Source organism: Calliopsis andreniformis, chromosome 3 (assembly GCF_051401765.1).
Source record: "Calliopsis andreniformis isolate RMS-2024a chromosome 3, iyCalAndr_principal, whole genome shotgun sequence".
Taxonomy (NCBI): Eukaryota; Metazoa; Arthropoda; class Insecta; order Hymenoptera; family Andrenidae; genus Calliopsis; species Calliopsis andreniformis.
The window spans coordinates 1,289,769-1,312,961 of NC_135064.1; the positions used below are offsets into that span (position 1 = coordinate 1,289,769).

General features: G+C 31.2%; 1 protein-coding gene across 7 annotated transcripts in view; it reads right to left on the reverse strand.

Annotated features, from left to right (window-relative positions):
- The window catches only part of LOC143177589 (spondin-1), a 219,721-nt gene that overhangs the window by 191,029 nt on the left and 5,499 nt on the right, over positions 1–23,193 (reverse strand). For all 7 annotated transcript variants that reach the window (XM_076375624.1, XM_076375621.1, XM_076375619.1 and 4 more), the window contains exon 2: positions 2,646–2,847. In XM_076375624.1, coding sequence (XP_076231739.1) covers positions 2,646–2,847 — 202 coding nt within the window. The remainder of the gene's footprint in view (positions 1–2,645; positions 2,848–23,193) is intronic.

The following is a 23,193-nucleotide window of genomic DNA, read 5'->3' on the forward strand; positions in this document are numbered from 1 at the left end:
ATGTGCTCGCTGTATTATTTTATTGCCGTTTATATGATATGAATAATAATGCGTTTGATAATAACTAGACTGTTTTGTCGTATTCTTATTCTGAATATTTCCTTAGTGAATTATGCAATTTCCGAAGCGTCCAATGGTGAAAGGAATGACTACATTTTGATGTTTTCTTAAAATCGACACTTTTAGTCCCAGACATTTCCTATTACAAATTTTGAACATTTCAGATCTTTTTTCAATGCTCTTTATATCATGAGCTCGAATCTAAACTATTATACATTTCAGAAATCAATTTTGAAATGTATGTAAGTAAATAATATATACAAGTTAGTTTTTTATTCTTTATAAGAATCAAATATAAGCTTAATTGAATGATTTCGCATTCACCGTTACATGTAATATTATAATGTTAGTGAAATGTCAAATACAAAATTCGAGAGATTATGGTTTACAACCGAAAACTTTTCAAGTACCAATAAAGTAGGCGTTTGATTATTTCATTAATTAATTTGTTAATTCTACAGTTTAGCAACTTTTCAGATTTTGGCTGTTTGACTCTAACTTTTATTTTGAAGACCTTGTTTTATTTATTATATGTTATTTATATATTATACTAAAACGAGAATTCAATCGGGGGAGCTTGAAATGGTATTATACTTTTTGTTATTTTATTAAACGAACATAAAATTTAAAAAGTCGTTTAATAATTATACATATACGTGAGGAACAACTTCCCCATTTCGATGAACTTGAAATACATATGTAGTCAAGGTTAACATTTTGAACAGCTTTTTCCTCTACATATAATAGAGCTGAGAGCAGTTCTGTGGGACTTTTGTTTTTGAGATATTCGCAAAAAAACATTATTGTGTGCTTGATTAACACTGGGTAGAGTGTAGTAAGAAGTTTAAATTCGAGATATTAAGTCAGTTAATTTCCATCATTGTAATTTCGGCCACCAAACAGATGTTTCATGTCATTTCTGTATTCCACGCACTCCATACATTCTCCTACACGCCACCCCACGTTACCAATTTCATTTTATTTCCAGATCACAAATGTATTATCCATTTTTTCGAGCTCTTCCGATTGATTTTTTTCGTGATAAAATAAACTCCTACAAAAAAAATGGGAGTTAAATAGTTAAAATTGTGAAATAATGAAATACATAACAAAAAAAATCACTAAAACGACACTTCTCTGCAAAATTCTTTTTTTTGTATACCTTGACATACCGGGATAATATATTTAAAAAACATTTACCCTAAATTTTAAATTACAGAAATAAGAAAAGAATGAAAAAAAATAAATATAGATAAATATACTGAAAAAGCACTCGACAATAAGGCTGCTTTTTCAAGATACAACATGGAACAACAACAAAAATATCCTCATTGTTGCTTTAGTGAGTTTAAGACTAGAAAATATTTTTCAAAACAATAGATACTTTAGCTTTCTTGAAGTTTTGAAATTTACTAGAGAAATCTTAATTAGCCCTATACACATTATGTCTTTGGAATATTTTGCATACATATATCAATATGCGGATATACTTAATGATTAAAAGAACTAGTCTTCTAAAATATATGGAAACATGTTCAGTAAAGCATACTATATTGAACACTTGAAATACCTCGTATAAAGTATTAGCTTTTACACTTTTACTCTATTCTTATACTTGTATGTATACATAAAAACTCCAAAATATGTGATTGTATTTAAAAAAATATGTGGTGCCTCGTTTGTTTCCTTAAACGCCGCCTCTCAAAAATTGATTATATTCTAAATGGTCAGTTTCTATGTTCCATTCAATTAAAAAAAATATATGCAATATTTTCAGAGAAAATATCTGGTATAATAATATCGCTCATTTGCTGTAATAACGACATGGCTCAAAAGGTAACTGATTTTAAGTTATTACTATATAAACTGGGTTTTGCGTGGAATGAAATTACCTATTACCTCATTTTTCGACAAATGATTATTTTTGAGTTATGTCATTATGGCATGTTACTATTTCACTAAATAAATAAACCAAATTAAAAGATATAAAATATTTTAGAATGATTAATTTCAGCTATTTTACATTGAAAACCTTCAAGGCCCTTCTATCCGCTTATGATATAATCATTTTATCCAGATGTAGGTTAAGGGGGATACATGTGATTTTTATAAATTAGCTTGGGATGTTTGTTTCTTAGAATTTGTTTTAAGCTTAGAAATATTATTCGTAGAAGGTTTAATCTGCAATACGTAGTATTTTTCTTGAAAATCGTGATTCGGTAATTTTAAGATCAATCAATTTAAACGAGATAGCTAATGTTTGTTTAGTGTAGAACGTTAGAAATAATTATAAAATAGCTTTGAATGCTTTGGTCTGAAAATGTTACCGCACAATCAAGAAAATACTATTTGTTATTTTATGTTATTAAAGACAATTAATAGTATTTGTATTTTGAAGAAATGTCGCAAAAGATGGAAAAATGTTTCAATACAATCTTATTTTGAGTTTCAAGGTACTGTAAAATTTGTTGTCCATGGCCAAAAATGCTTTGACCCATTCTTTAAAATAGCCATACGCAGAAAATGCCACAGATGTTTAGGAACTGAAACGTAAATCGTCGCGGAAGTTTACCAATCATACTCACCAGTGTATCTAGTGTTCGGCATATACGAGAAGACCATTTCCGTTCGATTGAACAGCGTGATGGAGAGATGGTATTTTCCTTCAGCGTTGGAACGGGCCATCGTCGTCCCGTCGATGAGTCTGCTGCATTTCGACGTACTTGCGCTCGTTATAGTAGCCAGTAGTAACAAAAAGCCGTAGACGGCCCTTGAGTTTTTTACCCTCTGTAAAAAGGAAGTGCAAAGTTGTCAGTAACTCGTGAACTTTGCTGCCGAACGAAGGGACAGCTAATTGTCGCGTGGTACATGCTTTTTACGTTCTCACAATAATTCAACAGACTGGCTGTGAGTTTATTTCAAGAAAATTTACGGTTCATATGAAGATTTCCTACATTTTATAACGTGCTAAGTACTATCTTTTATTTAATAACTAGAAAGGGATACGTATTTGAATGAGTCTAAATTTTTAAGGTAGTTCTTCCAACTATACTACACAGTCAAATGGAAGTTCGTTAAGACAAAGTGTTTTGTGTTATTGCATATTTATATTCAAATTGTTATGTAAATATTATTATTATTATCATCATACATATGTCTAATGCATGCGAATGTCTCAAACATTAATAGTAGATGTACGGTAATACATGTACATATACATATTTTGAAATCGTTCTTTAATACATTTATCACAGATATTTTTTAACATTGTCAATAAAAATAAATTTAATAAAATGCTTTCAACATAATCGTAAGTTATTGATATTCCTCAAGCAGGCGATATTATGTGCAGTTTTCTAATACCCCGATTTTTGTATATCTTATTTTCTTTAATTGTAATTAAAAATTTTCAAATCTCCACTGCTCTGTCTTGCAATATACAAAACATAAAAAATTAATCTTTTATGTGATTCTGAGACTAATTAAGTAAATATATTACGTAGATATAAGTGAATTAATTACTCTACACTTTAAATCACTTATGTTTTGAACAAGAGATGCTCATTAGGAATTCCTAACTCTATTTTATTATTTAAAAATTACAGAGGTTTCTTTTAATTAATAGAAGGTAAAAAATGTAAGTATTACATTCTGCCAAGAGTAAATGAATACCTGGATACATTTAGCTAGCAGTATATGTAATATGTATATTAACCCGGGATCGCAATAAACAGTTACCTTCCGTTTTTAAAACAATTCTGCTCGAACTTACACATTTTATTTAAAAGAATATTTGTTCGCACGGATTTCTTATAAAAGAAACTGTTAGTGTTAGGAACTTGTTTAAAAAATATTTTTTTACAACAAATATTTTAGAATATGTATAGTAAGAACTCAATGGAAACAAGTTACTTTAGAAGGTTTATTAGAAAAGGTTTCATAAAATAACTAAAACTACCAAACTATTAGGTAGCAGTTTTTTTTGTTAATATAATATCATATCATTAAAATATTTAAGATAAAGAATATAAAAATCATAACATAAGTAATTAATAGTTTCGTAAGAATTATGAAACAGAAAAGGGAACTTGTCAGGAATAACACCTAAATGACATTTTTTTATCATTTTTTAAAGATTGATTGTTTTCTATTTTGGTATTACCTTTCAATAAATAACTCTGTATTACCAGTTACTCTGTGAAGAGATAAATAAGTTGAACATTTAATATCAAGCGATTTATGCCCTAGCCTATAATTATTTGGTGAACCTGCAGATTAGTTACACCATCGCCGATTTCGATTATCTTTGGATATATTGTTAAGTTCATTATTTTGGACAACTTTTTACTATACTTGTATAGTAGACAAGAGCACTTACAGGTTCACCAATTATTTAATGCAAAATCATTGATCTTAAATAATAACAAAACATTGATAGAGTAGAAAATTGAAAATCATAAATCTCTGAATGTGTATTGTTGAGGTCATTCGGCGTTAAGCCAAATTGGAAAAAAAGAAAGGAAGTAAAAAAAGGTATGCGCACTATAAAAGAATATGTATGGTATCGGTTTATAGTATAAAATATTTCAACTGTAATCATTTGAATATTTCTGCGACTGCGCTCATGCGTCACGGTCAATCGACCGATAATACGATTTTCTCTTACATAATGCTCGAAGGTTTATCGTATCATTGACGTTCGCCTTGATGAAGATCTTGACCACGGTGATTGCGATGAATCCGTTTACGCGGCCGAGAAAAGGAATCAATGTCGTGTTCCGCGAGTTATAATAAGCGATACTTTACGGACAGGAACGACATGTTTTGCGACCAGGTTTTAAAATTTGAAGTTTTTTATTTACTTTGAAAAAGTAAGACATTTTAAGTTGATCGTAGAATTTATAAAATGAAAAAATGTATACAATTTTTATGAGCAAATTTTATATGCTTCTTGTACACGGGAAAAGAGCAATAGAAAAGTGGTGAAATTTTATATACTAGCAAAGTGAAATTAAATAATGCAAATTCAGGAAAGAAAGAAAAGAGTGAAACTAATGACATTATTCATTTGTCTTGTAAATAAGTGTTTTACGACTTTCAATGGAAAATATAATAAAGTATGCTCAAAAGCTCGATCGCTCAATCTACTACAATTTCACGAAAAAGCAAAGAATTCGTTTTCTAAATGAACATAGGTACAAGGTAACAACAAAGGTAGTGAATAAGACAAGATAGTATGCAAACAGATTGAAATCAGTCATTAAATCTTATCATGTAACACAAATATGTATTACGATTATTGTTGAAATTATTTAAAAAATAACATGCAAAGCTGATTTTTAAATTAATTTTAAATTACTGAAAGTATGTATGGGTTATGCTGCACAAGAATGTTAATGCTCTCGAAAATATTTGGAATTTCAAAAATGTCGGATTCTTGAAAATCTCAGAACTCCCGAGTTTTGAGAATCCGAATTTCGTTTGGAATTCAACTTTGCTGAATACAATTATAATTTCAAATTTTCTAAATTATAAGTATATGTAAGCTCCATTAATATTAGGAATATTTTCGAAAGATAAATTGAAAGCAAAACTTAGGTTATCAAGAATTTTGAGATTCTTGAGAACTCCGAAAATTTTTAAGTTAGAAAAAATTTTTCTTCTTTTTCATGTCGTATCGCTGTTTTGCAACTGCATAGGTCGTATATATATATCGTACTAATATATGTATATGGTCTAAGGTCCCATCTACCAACAACTTACAAAAAAGGTTGGCCATTTGGCAATTATCTTCTATAATATTTAAGTGTTCATCAACAAAATAATTATGTCGCGAAATTATGTGCTCTCATAAATTATTCAATTGAGTTTAAATTAAGTGCTCTGATCTCATTTCAGAACTGTATTCCAGTGTTTTTGTAGGGGTGTGTGGGTACCCGAGATCACGGGTTCGAATCGGGTCGACAAAATTTGGGCGAGATCAGGGAGACTCTTGAGAGTATCTCTCACATCGGGAGATTTTTGTTTCCCCTCAAAAACATACTTTTTAGAATTGTGTCACTTTTTTAACACATGTGCGATATGTTCGAGCAATTATATTTTTGTATAGAAGATTTTACTATACATTCCAACTACATTTCTCCTCATCCAATTTGTTCAATTTTTGCGGACTGATAAAATAGAGGTATGATCCTTCAAAACTTGTATGTGAAGAGCCGCATGCCTATGATACTTTCAACACCACGATCAGTTCCGATGAGTTAGATATTCTCGGAATCCCGAGAAGCCCGCCCGATCTCGCGCAACTTTTACCGACCCGACCTGAAGCTCCATGGGCAGTTGTCTGGGGGCAGACTCCTTTGGGGCCTACTCCAAATCGATCGAAACGCTGTTGCGAAAAAACGGACATTAGTGAAAACATATAATTTATACATGAGACATTTGATAATGTGGCATCTAGCGTTATCTTGTTAAACTACAAATGAGAAGTGCGAAGGTATAATTGCCAAATCATATCGTAGGAAAGTTCTGTCACGCTGTTGCCACATCAATTACAATTTTATCCATCAGTAAATCTCTACTGTATACGCCTTGAGCTGATATTTTGTTTCATACGGAATACAGAAAAGGACGGTGTGAGCGAGAAACAAAGAGTATCACGAATGAAACAATACATTTGTGCCCATAATTATGAAAATGGTCTAAGTCAATTCCTACTTTAAAAACAACATTTTCGTATGAGATTCAGACAAAATTTCACATTCATAATAAATTTTCATTAATCAAGACTAATAAAATTCTAAATTACAATGTTACGTAATATAGAAATATTTTCTAATTTATTCAAATGTAATCCTTTCAATATCCCAAAATAAGAAGTATACAACTTACTTACACCACTTTCATAACTATGAGCACATACATACTAATGCGTTAAATCGTAAAGCTTTTATATATAGAATAAACAATTCGTTAAATTCATACTATTTATTCATTCATTCATACTCTTTAACCCTTTCATGTAAATTGTTGCACATATGAATCACCTATAAAATGCCTCCTAAAATCAAAAGACAAAATGAATTGTGAAATGAATCAAATGAAATGAATTGAAATGAAAGCAAAATGAATTGTAGACTAAAAGTACTTTATTAAAATTAATGAGTTTAAACTTCTAATAAAACCTGTAAACAAATTATACACGCCAATTATTTATAGTGTCTAAATAATGTACATGATTTTTTGTTTAAACTGGAGATGTTGCGCATTGAAGGGTTAACTACATGCTGATCGATCGTTTTACAAATTTGTATGCAAGTACTATGAACGAAAACGCAAAATATGGCTAAAATAGAATTTTGAATTTTTACGTTATAAACAAGATAATATTCCTAATTAGACTACAATTTGCGTGAAATTGGGTCCTGAAACGAGTGGCTTTACGAAAAACATATGTCCTTATAATGTTTTGTATAATGTCGACTCCATTTGCTACTTTTTGGATCCGATCTGATTCAAATTTGAATAATACTTTTACTCATAGTATACTATATGGTAGTAAATGACCTTTGAACTGACAAAATTGGTACCAATAATAAATTGGTGAATTGAGTTGAGTGGTCCAATTGTAATCTGTGAAAAGGTATACGAAAATTAGAATTATTTGAAATAAAAATTAAAAAAAAGAAATAAAAAGCTACTAAAAGATTCGAACCCGGCACCCGCAAATTATGAGTAAGTGTCTAATTCTCATTCAGTTAAAGTACTTTCCTTCAAAATTAGTGGATTAAACTACAATTTAGGAACAATTCCAATTATTTGTATATAGTAAATAATAACTATTGAAGAATAATGATTTGTAAACCACCTTTACTTCCTACATTTTCATCCATGCAAGGGTCACTCACACTGAACCTCTCGTACTGTTTGCAACGAAAGCAAAACTCCCAACTTTGGGGGCGGTTTTTACGCCCTTTACATGAATCAGAACCGATAAAAAAATACGTGTCGAATATTTTCGGCTATTCTACATTCCTGCCAAGTTTCATCAAAATCGGAGATTTTCACCTTGCGATGTTTTCTTATTAGTAAGAATCAGAATCTCGGCTGGAGCTGGATTCGTTCGAGTTTCCCTCATGGGCAGAATTGTAATATGTACATATACATATGTGGCAACAGCGTGACCAAACTTTCAATACGTTTTGGCAACTAAGCCTTTCGTGCGTCTGTATTCGTGTATTCGATGAATACGCCATTCAGCTGTCAAATTCTAGATTACATTTATCGACTGATCTGTATTTTCATCGATGTTGATGGTAATGTGACCAAATTGGTTGAAATATACCATCAACGCTTCCAACGGCAAATCGTTGAACTATTTTTCTGTCAAAACGAGTGCACAACGAATATTACGCTTTACGCCTTCAAGAATTATTAAATTGAGGAAAATCGAATTTCCACCATATTGTACTAATTCAAGGAAGGGTGACCTGGTGTGCTATGAGTGAAAAAACTATTAAATCGTGAAATATCTGCAAAAATGTCACTTCGGCAGCCATCTTGCTAATTTACAACAGCGTCTGTTTCATGCTTACAGTTTGTAATTTTACGTTTTTCTCAACGTATAGTGTTTATTGGAGTTTAAACGGACCAGACCACCCTGTGGTGAAGTCTACCCGTAGGTTCTGTACTCGCGAAAAATTCATTTATGCTAGTGTCGAGACGTAAAGCGTAATTTGCGAAACCGTTTGTCTCTCTCGCTCATCGCGTATACGCGTATGACTTCCTTTGCTTGTGTGAGCGCACGCACATATCTCAAAACACAAGGAGTCTGCTCCCTTAAGGGGGTACGGTAGTCACGTGACATTTCGAAATTCAAAACACTCTCTAAATTACATAAAAATGCTTAAATTTCCATAGCTGTCAATGGTAGATTTTTGCTCTACTTTACAACACTCGTATTACTAAATATCAGTAGAATTTCGTTAAATCGCGAGTTGACTGCGCTGCATTGAACTATTTTCTTTCGAATGAACCCATTCCCAGTTTAAAATCATCTCATATAAGGACGAAAAGTGTCAGGCCGTAAACCCCTGTTTGTGCCTAATTTTGTCGGTAATGTCGCCGCTCTGACATATCTGATCGTACCCCCTTAACGCGAAGATATGTATTAACAGTATCTACTAGAGTTGTGCAAGAACTCGAAATATGGGGTCCGATCGAAGTCGGACGAATGGTCGGTTTCCGAAAGAATGGAAATTCTCGAAAGAATTGGGATTTCCTAAAATTCCAATAGCCGTTTACATTCATTTTAATGAATAGGTACAGTTCAAAGATGGTAAACTTGCACACGGGAAGGCACAGGAGCAAGAGATGTCGCTCAGATGCACCAATTGACTTCGCTTTTCATTAGTAGTTGTGATCCTTTCCACCAGTAATATGCTTCAGCCAAAAGTACGTGTCATATCAAAAAGGGCCTAACGAACTGTGACCGATTAAACCCACATACTTTCCAAATGTGAGTTTACCAGCTTTGAACAGAACGTTCGTGGTTTCAGGTTTTTGATTTTCTAAGTGTTTTCGAGAAATTATGTAATTCTATTTTCTACTTATTTAGTCCATTATTATAAAATTATACAATTTGGAATATGAAGTAGGAATAATGCACAAATAAGTAATAAGTATAATTTTTTAAATTTACGTCTCAACACAGCCACTTTTTCAACATTTTTTGACAACAATCTTGTTCGGCTTGATGTTATAATTGAATTCACGTCACTAGCACACAAGTATACCCTCACAGTAACTGATAGGAGAAATTGTAAGTATATTACCCTTCATGAATTCTATTCAAGAGTGTATAGTAAACAAACATGTAACTGCGTATTTTCTAGAAATATGCGGAATTTCAACTTTCCAAAATCGGGACGGGACGCAGAATTTCGGTCGAAATCAAACATGATGCCGAAGCTGTACGATCGCTCGACATCTTGATTTGTCTCGGGATCCTGATTGCCTTCCAAACTCATGGTCAAATCAAAACTTGATACGGGGTCTCGTTCCATATTCGATACAAAGATTTTGTTGCTTTTAATTTGCTTCTGTTTTTTTTTGGATAGCTAAGTATTTCACAATGCTAAAGGTCCCGCATACGATCAATAATATTTGACCTCGGTGGCTCAATTTCATTTATTCAGCAATTAATAGACATATAGAATGTTTTTTATTTTACCTATATAAGCTGTTGAAGTCATCTCTATTGAAATCAGTATCTATGATTATTATAGCCACTGCACTTTTTCATACCCCTAATAGTTATTCATAATAAGGGAAAACTATTTCGTGTAACGTTATAGACTTTGTATAATGTACAAGATATTGACAATTATTTTATTATTATGTATTTATACACAGGATGTACTCATTACTGTACATGCACATAAGTTTGATATACAGTAGGGGTACAATTTGAAATTCTCCGAAATTCTCCGTCCCGTTCTGGTCCCGAAAAGTCGGAATCACGCACACCTCTAGCATCCAGTGAACGTTTATTTTCCGATGTTGGCCATATTGTAACAGCCGCGCGAACAAAATTAATATCCGACAAAGTTAAACAATTATGTTTTCTTCACAGTAATTTAAAATGAAATAGTTTTCATATAATACGTTATAAATTATTTTCTTTGCTTACGGATTTTTACAATTTAATTTCATGTAAAGATTTACTTACACGAAAAGGTATAAAATCTGATTGAAAAGTCACCCGACCCAGGACATAAGATTCAGATACCTCAATGTTAAACATTTTCGGGTTCTCGAGCCGATCCGAGCATTACCCAAGCCGACTGCGATTTCGGGTACGAGCCATTCCACACCACACGATCCCTTTTGTACCTCAATGTCAGGGATTTTGGTGATATTGAAATATATTGTAGTCCATGTGCAATTAAGGGAAGCTTAAGTCATCATTTTGATAAAGTCCCATACAAGTAAAATGCAGTTTTCCTATTATTTCCGCTTAAGTGTTTTTAGTCACTTTTTTATTATGATTTTGATCATTATTAAGAATTACGAATTTTATGTTTTGAGATTGCAAATATATGTTATACAGGGTGGTTAGAGAATTGTAGGACAACCGGTCAGGAGCTAATTTTACATAAAAAAAATAAGGAAAAAATTTAGTATACAATTTTTTCATCCGAGGCTTTATTTTCGAGAAAATCGAATTTGAAATTTACCTAACTACGCAATGCGATTTACTTATCGTGTATTCTATTACTGGTTGTTTCTGTTCGTGCTAGTGCTTATAAACATTGATAATGATAGTGTACTGTAGGAAATATCCAGATAGTTCGATGTCTGACAGAAGTCATAGTTTATCAAACTGCGTAACAGTTCATTTCGTTGCAGTTGTTGCAAATTATTCAGTTATAGTAAGGTATTCTAATCGAGAATACGTTGGCATTTTACTCACTTTGGGAGCTTGTGGAGGCAACGCTTCTACTACAAGTAGATACTACGCAGAAAAATTTCCTAATAACCAACATTTGGATAGAAGACTCATACAGAGAGTGGAGCAAACAGCAGCTGAGACTGGGTCATTTGTATCGTGTCATGAAAATCGTGAACGTAGTCGGCGATTGTACAACAGCATTGAAGAAAGTGTCTTATCATTATTAATGTTTATAGACACTAGCACGGACAGAAACAACCGGTAATAGAATATACGATAAGTAAATCGCATTGCGTAGTCGAGCAAACTTCAAATTCAATTTTCTCGAAAACAAAGCCTCGGATGAAAAAATTGTATACTAAATTTTTTCCTTATTTTTTTTACGTAAAATTAGCCCCTGGCCGGTTGTACTACAGTTTTCCACCCATCCTGTATACTTATACATGTTCTTGAAAAAATCAAAAGTAAAGTATGTCAGTGAAGAAAGAATACGTGTTGACATGTACATGTAACAAACTATGCTCGACCAAAGTTCGCATAATACATAGAGGTTCACCAATGAGTTCTTATATTTGAGAGTGAACATCATTTCATTCACATAAGTGAGGTGCGGATAAATAATGCTCTACTGGTAAAAGGTAGAGGTTCCATTTGTTGTTAAAATAACTCGTATCTATGATTAAACCTTTCAATGATACTGCTGTCTTACGCTGACTAGAAATGTTTTTAACAAATATAAGTTGGGTTTAACAACTTATTTTATAAATTAAAAAGTTTTAGACCTAGACAGGTAAGTACACGATTTTACTCTCCCCTTTATTACGCGTGGTACATCATAAGAATAATAAACGGTGCGAAATACGAAATGTCAGTTCGCCGGATACAGCCTCTATTAAATTAGAATGCGAACATTTCGCTGCGAAGCACGTGAATGCCGTGGATAGAGCTTGTTGCCAACACGTGCGATGAAACGTGTGCTCGTACTACTTCGTCCGTAGTGTACGATCACACGCGTACATGGACCACTAACTGAGTCATCTTGGCAAGATGCACCGTGCAACGTTGCGCACGATTTCTCTTCCCTCCCTGATACGTATGAGCTTCCGCTTTTCTCAGACAAAATCACTCAAGGATTCTTTGACGATTTGCTACGGAATCATTCAAGGTCAACATCATAACCTTTCTAAATGCTGTGTAATGTGTATCACTGGTGATAAACGCTCGATTTGCCACTCAAATAGTTTGCCATTTTGAATAGAAACAAATTTCAAATTTGAACATCGCTTAAATAAGATTATTTATTGTAACTTCTAACCCAGTAACGAACTAACGAATTTTTTTAAATAAACCTTTTTTTAAAGTATGTCATTTATTACTTTTGTCGAGAACCGCTTATTATCAGGTGTTGCCAAAAACTAAGGTGGAGGAGAAATGGAAATGAAACGCAAACATGAAAGCACAAAATTATTGATTGATTAGTATTTGTTTTATAACGTTTGTTACATTTGTCCCGTGTTACGTTTGTTTCAGGTATCCCCTATACATAAACATTTACATAATAGGTTACGTAATACGATAAAAATAGTTTTCAAACAATAGTAATTTATTTAGACAAATACTCATTTTCTTTTATCTTTTGTGTTTAAATAAATATCTTTTAAATAATTTCTGATTTTATGATTACTCGAAACCCAAATTACTAAACACATATTTTGCTCCATCTGTTCCGAAAGAACAGATGGAACAATGTTCATTGTACTTTTTAACGAATTCATTTTGTATTCTAAGGATTAATAAAACATGATAATATAAAAACATAATCCATATTGTCACCTTTAAACCTAGTTATTATAACTGTCTATATTGTGTACCTTCGGTGGTATATATGACCTGAATGGAAAGTTACGAGAAATCACAGCTATATCACCATCAGTGTGACCGTACTGAACAGAAACTACACATTTCAGTATCTCTATAATTTGTTTACAACTTTAAACTTTGTGGTTAATACACATGTGAAGTGAGAAAGTTTTTGCTACAAAGGTAAGTCACTACTTTCTCCACCAAAGTTCAACGCCCGAAAATGACTATAGCTCCTCCACGTCGCCTATGCTAGTCCTACTTCAACCTCATATTTCGTACAGATAAGTAGCTCGAAATCTCGAACACTCGAGTTTAGTTCTTGTACAACCGCCTACATTGTAATTTCACATTACATTTATAATAAAACCATAGAGTTATAGAGTATAACGTGTCTTCTGACACAATAATTCCTCACCCAAGCGGTATAAGTAGTTGTGCGACGGTGTCAGCTCTACGAAATCAACTTCTGCAATTGTCGCATCAGAAACAGAATCTTGATATTACCAAAAAAAATTCAGCTAACAATAAAATTTTGACAACAGTAATTTTCTATAAAATTAGTATCTTTTTATAACGAGAATTACTTCAGGTGTTCAATCATAAATTAAATATACAGCTGTAGAATAAAATAGCGTAGAAAACATTTATACTCTATTTATACAGATGAAAATTAAATTTTTATATATTTGTTTTAAATAGTTTGCCAAGTAATGCTTATATGTTGTTAAAATTACAAAATCAACAGAGTATGAAAAAAGTATTATCTCTTATAAACTATACTTCGTTTTAACAATCAAGTAATTTAAACAACAGATCGAATTTCGCTGAATATCTTATTGGTGGTTTAAAAATCTCATGTATTTAAAATTTAAACCAAACAAAGTACTTGAAAACGAAAATAACTTGATTATCCAAACAACCTTTTTCAATTTCGATCGTTTCAAATGATTTGAGTAGCTTGAACGGTTGAACAGGTTGCTTGTATTCAATCTATTCAAATTGACATAATGGAATTTATTCTTTTGAGTTATTCGAAAGCAAACAATTTGTTCATAACATCTCAAATTATATATATAATTAAATATTTTACATTGATAAAATGAATCAATACAAAAGGTTATTTTGAAAACAGGAATGCTATCGTACTTAAAAATAAAAAAATGTAAAGCATTTACTTACTAGATTTATTATGTTTTTATTGTAACCTCCGCGAATACAATTTGTAAGTATTAATTAATGGTAAGTATTAGTATTCTGTAATTTGGACGTATATATATTGAATATGTATACGTGTTAAATCCAAAATCTTTAATTAGTAGATAATAATTGATATTGCTGGCAAAATTTTCGTAATTTGAAATCGATCGATCATTCAAGGCGCTTGAAACACTCGGACATATTTTTTCAAAGCTTGTTCAAATATTCAAACTATTTAAACTATTATTTGAATAATCGAGTACTTCGCACAATTCGAAAAAACGAGTTTTACTTAAATTAAATTTAAAGTAGTTGAATAAATTGAGTACTTTAATAATAGTTCTACCTATGGACATGAAGTATTATGTGTAACAAAACCAAATGTATAATTAAATTTCTATGCCTTCACAAACGATTTTGGCATGCATATTTCCGTTTGGCTAGTAGAAAAAACAGCGTATGCTAGGACATATATACATATATACTTATAATGTCAATCTGTAGGGACCGCCGCGCCGGTCGTATGGAAAGGTCAGTGTCGGTTCACAAGGACTGACGCCGTCCCCAACATGTTAATGTCGTAATTGTTACATAAATACATATAGTACAAAAAATATTCCTGAACAATTTTCAGACATTTAAATGCATCATTACCAAACACTTCCGCTCGACTTGCGGGATTGCATGTCAGCGTGGCTGAATAAGTCGGTTTAACCATAAATTCACTATGCTTAAATATATTAGCCAAAGACGGTGCGCATAGCTCGCCAAGTATTCTACTCGGCCTGGCGTTCTGCCATTCTCGCTGTATCCTCGACCGCAAAGCAACGACAGGAATTCAAACAATACCTCGCTGAACCACGACCATGATTTCCCTATGCGCCACACCACGTTATTATTGTTCAGTTTACGCAATTGTGTTTCCGTTTAAGGGAGACCATCACAACCCCCTACTCCCTTTAATCCCCAATTATCTATTGACACTCAAATTCAGACACGGGTTTATTACAAATTTATAAAATCCATATTGTTATTGAATACAACATAGAATTTTTTTACTTCTTGCAGTAGTGTATACGTATTGGATTGTTTGGAATGTTCGTGTCGATTTTTAAATAAAATAAGAAGCTTTATACATATGTTAATGTATTTATGTTTTTATCCAATCAAAATATACACCATTATTTCGATATTCTTTCGTCGTGTGTATGATAATTTGATAATTCCATTTTCTCAAAAGGCGACAGACTTTTTAGTAATACATTAAAACACATATAAGGGGAGTTCTCTAACACTGGATGACGTCTAACACCGAATATTGGCTATATTTTTAGAAAATGAAACGCGACAAAGCGACCATACTACAAAGGTAAAAAAGCGATTCCTTTCTATCTCTACCTAAGGCTTCTTATTTTACTTAAAAATCAGCACGAAGTTTTCGAACAACCTAATATTTACGTGATAAATAATGGATGTCAATTGAGTAAAGTTAAAAACACACCAAGATTAAGGACGGGCTGGAGGAGCCATAGCTCCGGGCCTTTGCCTTGTAAGGGGCCCTCTTTTTTATATAGTTACTAAAACAAATTTCTGCAAATACTTAAGACAAAAAGTTATTTCCGACTTACTAATGTTTTTTGTTTTTTTTTTTTTTTTTTTTTTCAAAAGTTATATGTAATTGAATACATTCTTTACGAAATTTAGTTTACTTTGAACCAAGGATTGAAAAAGGTATTCTTTATCAAATTTCATCAAAAGGTAAGGAATATTCTAGTATCACATACGTAAATGGTTAACCAGAACCGGCTTCACAAAACCTTAATTTGGTCCTAGTTCTAAGTATCTAGTAGAAAAAACGATGAAAGTGTTCTGAAAATTATTAATCTTAGGAAATATTCATTTCTTCAACTCATTACAAAATTATTAGAACGAAAGTGATCACTTATGAATTTTAATCAATCATCGCAATACGATTCATACTATGTATTACATAACAATTGTGTAACAATAATTATCTACTAGATATTAAAAAAATATAATAAATATAAATAGATATACGGTTGCTCAAAATAAAACTTAAAAGTTAAGCTAAAGACATTTTCTATGTATAGAATAACATTGACTTTAAACCTTTCATTATAACTATAACTTATAATTATGTAGAAATTTGTGTTTTAACAATATCTTTACATACAAAATATTTCTACTAACATAAGGTTTACTATATCTAGTACAAATTACGATCTTTACGATTTAATCTTAATCCTTAAATAGTACATTTCTTCACATTTTATGCTAAATTAAAGGTATGATATAGGTTACCCATACCATATGAGACAAGAAAAAGGATCAGAAAATGAATGAAACAAACAAAATTTGTATTCATATATACATTTCGCACAATTACATTACTAATAGTTGAACAGAAAAAAAAATTATAAAGAAATGAAATAACTATATGGCATTGATGTTAAAATCGAACCAAGGCACAAAAAAATATTGTATTTCAATAATATCATTTTCATAAAGCAATGATAAATATAAGATTTTCAGTGAAGAAATAAAATTAAAAATGGTATAGAACTTTCAATAGAAATCGGACTATACATGTATGAAAAGATTTTTCATTCCAAGCCAGTTTTTTTCTTCTTTTTACATTAGAATTAAGGATGGATCATGAATTACCCCTATTATGCGGAGAAAGATGAAGAAAAGAGGTTAGAGGACGAATGAACCGGAATGAAAAGAGAGAATAGAACAAAAAGAGGCTTTGAGAATTGCATCAGGTGAGCGAAATTGCGAGCGACAGATTCTGAAGAATGCCAATACGTCATTCAAATGTCAGTAAGTCAAAGAAAGTCCTCTCAGCCTCCAAATAGTAGCAATTTTTCTAGAAGTATCGCTAGTCCGAAGAATGTCTGTCTAGTCAATTATTACATAGTGCAGACTTTTATTGAAATTGTTTTGCTAGAATTAAAATTTCTCCATAAGGAAACTTTAGAAACTAACTTTACCGTAGAAACGAAACATTGGTTTATTGATATCGATATTGATATATCCTAGTGGTTATTCAAATAAAATATATAAGTTATTTATTCAGGTTTCACTATTGAGGCTTTCGCTTTTTAAGCCGTCTTTTTGAACGATATTCTTTAACATTTAATTAGCATTGCAGCCAGCTTTATCAGGGATTCGAATGACACACTGAAATTAATATGTGCCTTGTAGTAAGTCACTATTTGAATATACCTACTCTCATTCCGTTTCATTGCTCTCTAATCAAAAGTTTCTTTAATCGATCATCCATAAAACTAACAAAAATTTATTTCGAAAGGAGAGGACTTACAGTTCTCATTGTTAGGGGTTCGAGTGTAAGTACATACATATGTACGTAATGGTTAAAATTCATCTATTCTTAATAATAGGGGACGGTGGGGTAACTGTGAACACTTAAGTAAAAATTGTAATAAAACGAAAGTTGAGTAAGAAATAAATTTATTTATGATTTATAATTATAGTTAAACTATTCATTTATAAGTTGCAGTACTCAATATCAATAAAATTTAAAAATAAAATACACCTTTAATAAAATAACAAAACCTTTAGTTCGCTAATTATCCGATTGATGTGGGGTAATCACGAACGCTATGTGGGAATAAGTTGATAATTACATCTAATTATTACAGAACTTGCACAGAAATCCTCTAGAACTGCTTTCACCGCCACTGCAATTGTCATGTGCCCACAAATTACAATTATAACACATGATCCTATCTTCAAATAGTGGGTCTTCGTACTTTTCATTTCTTCATTTTGTACTTCGTTTCTATTTTTCTTGTATAATTCCCCGACATCAAAAAGCAATTAAACAAATTCTTAAAATACGCAAAAGAGTGTATTGATGTACGTTTTGTAGTAATAGCGAACGTTCGTCATTGCCCCATCCAATACATTCATGATTACTCCACGATTTAATAACAATAAAACATAATTTATTTTAGAAGTTCGAAAGATGAAACAGAAAATTCGTTAGTACTGAAATCTAGTTTGAATTGTCTTTATTACAACTTACATAAATTTCGATTGTATCACTCCCACTACAAAAGCTACGAAAAATTTCAATTGTATTTACGTGTTCTGACCTGTCGATTTTCGGTTAGAACAGATCTGCTTTCTTTTTCTAATAAATCCAAATAGTTGCGTTCGCAATTACCCCGCGTTCGTATTTACCCCATTCTCCTCTATTTTCGAAGTTTTGGAGAAATCTGTTGGAATATGAATAATTATACGACAAATTATACAATCGTCATAAATTGTGTATTATAGTGAATAACACTAATCCTACTGATGTTTACTTTGTGGTTATCCATTATTTAAGTGTAGGTAACCTGCCCACGTACTGATTCGCTGCTCGTCAATCCAAAATTTTTTTAATTGTTCAGGTGAACAATGAAAAAAATAATGGGAAAATTCTTTTAGGAGAACATAGTTTAGACTATAAGCCTTAATTGTAAGACCTGCATATTACCGGACCGTGAGATGCTCAAATCTTTATATATTATTTTCTCTACTATTTTATCGTGGTTCATTATTTGAGTAACAGGGCATTGATAGTTTGATAAAGTATTTGTCGTTTTATTTGGAATTTAAGTATTCGAAATTTTATTTAGCCCTTTTAAGGCTTATTACATATAAGGCATGCAATGCCATACATGACTTATCACGTGTTATATGTATAATAACAAAAAAAAAATGTGGCTCCTGCAGATTGTTTTATAAGAAATCTTCCGTCTGGAATGGGTTAACATAAAGAAGGCTAAATAGCTTTCTCAATCTACTTGACTCAATATAAACCTTTAATTATATAGGGTGTTTCGTATATCTTGCACATGATTACTGATACAGAAAAATATTTTAAAATAACATTTTTTGGTTCGAAGCGAAAAATATTATGATTCTGTTTTTTTTTGTTCTCAACGTCATATTCCTCCGAGTTTTGAAGGTCATCGACATTTTTTGCACATTAATCTGTGTTTTTTATAATGCAGTAGTATAGTATCCAACAAGAGGAATTTAATGATCTACAACACTACGATCTTCAGATAACCTTGAATGAAGAAATCACGCTAGCTGAAAGGCAATTGGTAAGTTCAACATTCTTTATATTCTCTTGATAATTTGTTTGTTTTGCAATAAAGTTTCAGTATGATTTATAATGGCTTTAAGACATTTTCGACATTTGTAATGGAATGGCATTACAAGCACGTAAAATTCTTTACTTACCTCACATTTTCCGATATGGTAGAGAATTTCGATTTTATAGGTCCTTGAATTCCTCCTGATGTGTACTATAATACTGCATTATGAAAAACATATTCATGTGCAAAGAAATGTTAAGGACCGTCAAAACTCAGAAAAAAATTACCTTGTCAGAAAAAACAGTACTAGCAAAAATACCGAACATTAAGATGTGCAAGATATATAAAACACCCTGTATAATGAAAGAATTATTAGCTGTTATTTCGTATTTTTATTTAAAGAAATGTACTATTTAAGTGAAAATACTTGGTATTATATCAATTACAAATAATTCATCGATTAAATATAATCTGGTAATTTATTTTCGTAGACACACATTTCCAATAAATTAACCTGTTTCTTGAATTTGAATATTTAAATAATTACTGTATAGTCTTTATTAGTTATTTCTATTTCAAATACAAAGGACTCAATCCTGTTTCATTGTTCATAATATTACAAAAGGCAGAATAACAATAAATAAGTCAATCAGAATAACAATAGAGTTTTTTGTTTAACTTTCCATTTACTAGTTATACAATACAGTTTTATTTCCTCTAATGGTTCACCAAATGCATTCAATGTTTATTTTCAAAGGATTTATTACGTGGATAATACTACATAAAGTAAACCGGTAAAAATGAGTTAAACTCTATACAGAACCAAAGGAAATACATTCCCTATGGTAATTTAATACTAACATTAATACGAAATGTATGAATATTAAGCTAAACTAAATGCTTATTATAGACAAAGAAAATGAATCACATTAGTTTTCAAAAATATGATTTAACATAAACTGGAAGCGTTCACAGTCGAGGAATGGCCCGGTTAACAGGTTAAGGTTTCAGTGTAATAATAGCATTATTGAGTAAGCTGGTCAACGTAGCAGTCGTCGTCAATATTTATCTACACGAAATAATTCAGTAATAAATGGAGAAAATTTGACAATTACAAATAACTATTTGACAATTTATAAATGATATATATGTATAGGTTTACTTATTGATTACTCTGTCAATAGCAGAAAATTCATTGATATTAGAAAACTCTTGCAAATAGTATCCTATTTTCAGTTTCAGCATAAGATTATTTTAAACATTAAATACTATTTACTGTATGTATACTAATGATAATTATGAATACTGACTAATATTGTGTATTTGTTATCATTTCTCACTATTGAAAATAAAGCAGTAGCCTGACAATGAGTATGAGAACAATGATGCTGGCTGTTTGATCTATGATAACGCAATGCCAACATGATTATTACATTAATATATCGTGATCAATGTTAGAATATTTCAAATATCTTAGGAAGAAAATGCTACAGTTATATGTATATTTTCAAAGATGATGTAAATGATCTTCCTTGACCAAATAATTTAACTAATATGAGGTTACATAAGACCGGGAAGTAATGTTAATTGATAAGATTTCCTTAACGTTTTGTACACCGCAGTTTGATAAACAAAACTTTTGCTACAGTTTCTATCATAGTAAGTATAAAGTGAACCGTAATATTTTTATATAATATGAACGTTGACGATTTCAGAAACGCAGGATATAAGCTCGTGGAAAAGAGATATCTTATCTTCCAGAACTTTCTTGAAAAAGACCCAAGAAAAACCTCCAGGAAAATGGTTTTCAACTAAAATGATTGATGAGTAGGACCAAATGGTGGAAGAGAAAAAGTATCTATTTCTATGCTTTTTACCTTTCAAAACAAAGTTTAGTGAAAATTCCAAATGAAAACTTAAATTTCTACGGTAGCAACTCTGCTAAACATTCTTTAATCCTCTGCATAATTTATTATATTTTCGTTTTATCATAATCTTAACAAACTTCATAAATGTTATTTTTTTAAAGACATTTTTATCAACTTCATTAAACATTTTTCATCTTTTCATTAAATTCATTTCATGTTTTCTGATTACGGCGTTAATACACTGCAAAGCATTTTCAAACTTATTTTCCACTGGCAACACGGAGAGTACATTGTATTGTTTCTAATTAAACAACTGTATCAGTAAGGAAAAATATACAAGTTTATGTTAATTGAATTGTTCCAAGTCGTTTATCATATTAATTATATCAGCCTTCTAAAATCTCCCAAGAGAATGGATTAATGGAAGATTTTATCGAAACGAAACTCAGTTTCATGTCTTCTCTCATTCTTGTAATAAATACATACATGTATATTACCAAAAGATTGATAATTCGTATACATCGAGCGTGTCGATATTTCTGTCGGTATTTTTATATACAAGCAATACCAGGAATATCAAAATTACGTACAATTTTAAACATGGCCTTAATAGATACAAAACATCTTTCTACGGTAGAATTCATTATTTTAAAAATGCATCATTTATATCGATAATATATCGAAACTATAAACTTTTAGAGTCTTTGCAACTACAGTGAAGATGAACAACAAATTAGATTTCATTAACCAGAAAAAATTTATTCCTATACGACAATGCAATATAAGAAGTGCAAATTATACAAAATTTTGTAAGGTATGATATTCACTTGATTGTGTTCCAGAATTACATTGAAACTGTATTTCAAAGAAATGTAAATTTGGTAGGTAATTGTGCATAAAAGGGTACACCATCTAACTCATTTTAATGAGATTGAAATATATTGTTAGGGTACAAATTTTGAATAATCTTTTCCTACTAAAACTGCTTTCATACACATAGCGATCCTAACTCTAAATGATATTAAGATTTTATTTTTACAGTTCATTTAAAGTAGATATTCTTCTAGCAGCTGTCGTTTTAATTTTTGTAAATATTGTTCATAGTCGAACATGATCAATTAATATTATTCATGCCGCCATTTAAGTAAATGCAGAATACAGCTATCAGAATGTTAAACACTGTTAAAACATTTTTTGTACCTTCTTCCAAAATCAAAACGTGCTAAATAAATAAATTAATAAGTACTTTGATTATCTCTTTTCGTAATTGTGCATAAAAGAATATACCTCACCGATTTTGATAAAATTAAAATATGTTGTAGAAATCAACATTACCATGTACGTATAACCGCCACTTGGCTTTAGTTTCCAACATATTAGCAAATAACTGTTGCTATTATTCCACTGAATTTTGCTTATACGTACACGTACGTGTCCGTGGCCGTGTATGAGTTAGTATGCGACAGCCGCTTTTCTGCTTTCGCTGTTTTTATAAATATAGCATAAGTCCGACAACCAATATTCTAAGAGATGGATTAACTGTATATTTTTACTAATTGTTAATGAAATAAGTTGATCCAGTGAATAAGTTCAAAAAACAAATGTCCCAGGTGAG